The sequence below is a fragment of the Papilio polytes genome, unplaced genomic scaffold, assembly GCF_000836215.1.
Source record: "Papilio polytes unplaced genomic scaffold, Ppol_1.0 DF823003.1, whole genome shotgun sequence".
NCBI classification, from domain to species: domain Eukaryota; kingdom Metazoa; phylum Arthropoda; class Insecta; order Lepidoptera; family Papilionidae; genus Papilio; species Papilio polytes.
In genome coordinates, this window is record NW_013526201.1 from 1 (window position 1) to 840 (window position 840).

The window sequence follows — 840 nt, forward strand, 5'->3', positions numbered from 1 at the left end:
AAAATAATTTGTTATACATTATATCTGACATAACGTTCCTACCCGACCCTATATCAAGTTCCATATTCATTTTATGATTACTAATTTCTACTTCTAAGTGTAATGGATCATTAGTGACATACCTGAGATTAAATAGGTCGCAGTCCGGGCACTCCGTGACCTCCGCCTTACTTGGGGAGTCCTCGTCTAAGTTGTATAACTTACTTGCTGATTTCTTTTTACCGCACATTATAGCTAGGTGACTTCTCTGTCCACAATTTTTACACGTATAATTTCGAAAACGACACCTGTTTGAAGAATGATTTGTCTTTCCACACACTGAACATACACTGGGATCTTGCGGCGAACGTGACGATGAAGCGACGCCGGCGCCCCTACGCCGTACTCCGTCGCTGACCTTGAACATCGGCTCCTGCTTCATGCCGGCATCCACCATGATGGCTCGCGCTTGACGCGCGCAGGCAGTCTGCTGGGCCACTTCGAGAGCCTGGGCCGCGTCGAGTACGCTGACCAGCTCGTCAAATGTTGCGTCTTCTATAATCCTGGGGTATAGTAGGTTCCGCACCAATCGATACGTCTTCTCCGTGAGGTGTGTCAAAAGTACCGCATTTTCATTGCCCTTTAATCCACCGTTAATCTTCAAAAACATCTTCAACCTGCTTTTGAAAATGTGCCATTCTTGGCTTTTATGATGGAACGGCGTAATATTTCCAACATTTGAAGACATTTTTTTTTTTTAAAGTAGGTATATTAGAATCCTCGTCGCCACTTGTAGTAATCTTGGGTAGTACACGTACAATGTACTAAAAAGTAATGTTACTTAGCACTGTACTAAAAGTA

At 43.6% G+C, this 840-nt stretch overlaps 1 protein-coding gene across 1 annotated transcript; it reads right to left on the minus strand.

Annotated features, from left to right (window-relative positions):
* Nucleotides 1–42: 42 nt before the first annotated feature.
* LOC106105298 lies at nucleotides 43–732 on the minus strand (the record flags this gene model as incomplete). The annotated part of the gene is made up of 1 exon (XM_013285590.1): nucleotides 43–732. A coding segment is annotated over exon 1 (685 nt), but the record flags the coding sequence as incomplete, so codon positions are not given.
* Between the last annotated feature and the right edge of the window lie 108 nt (nucleotides 733–840).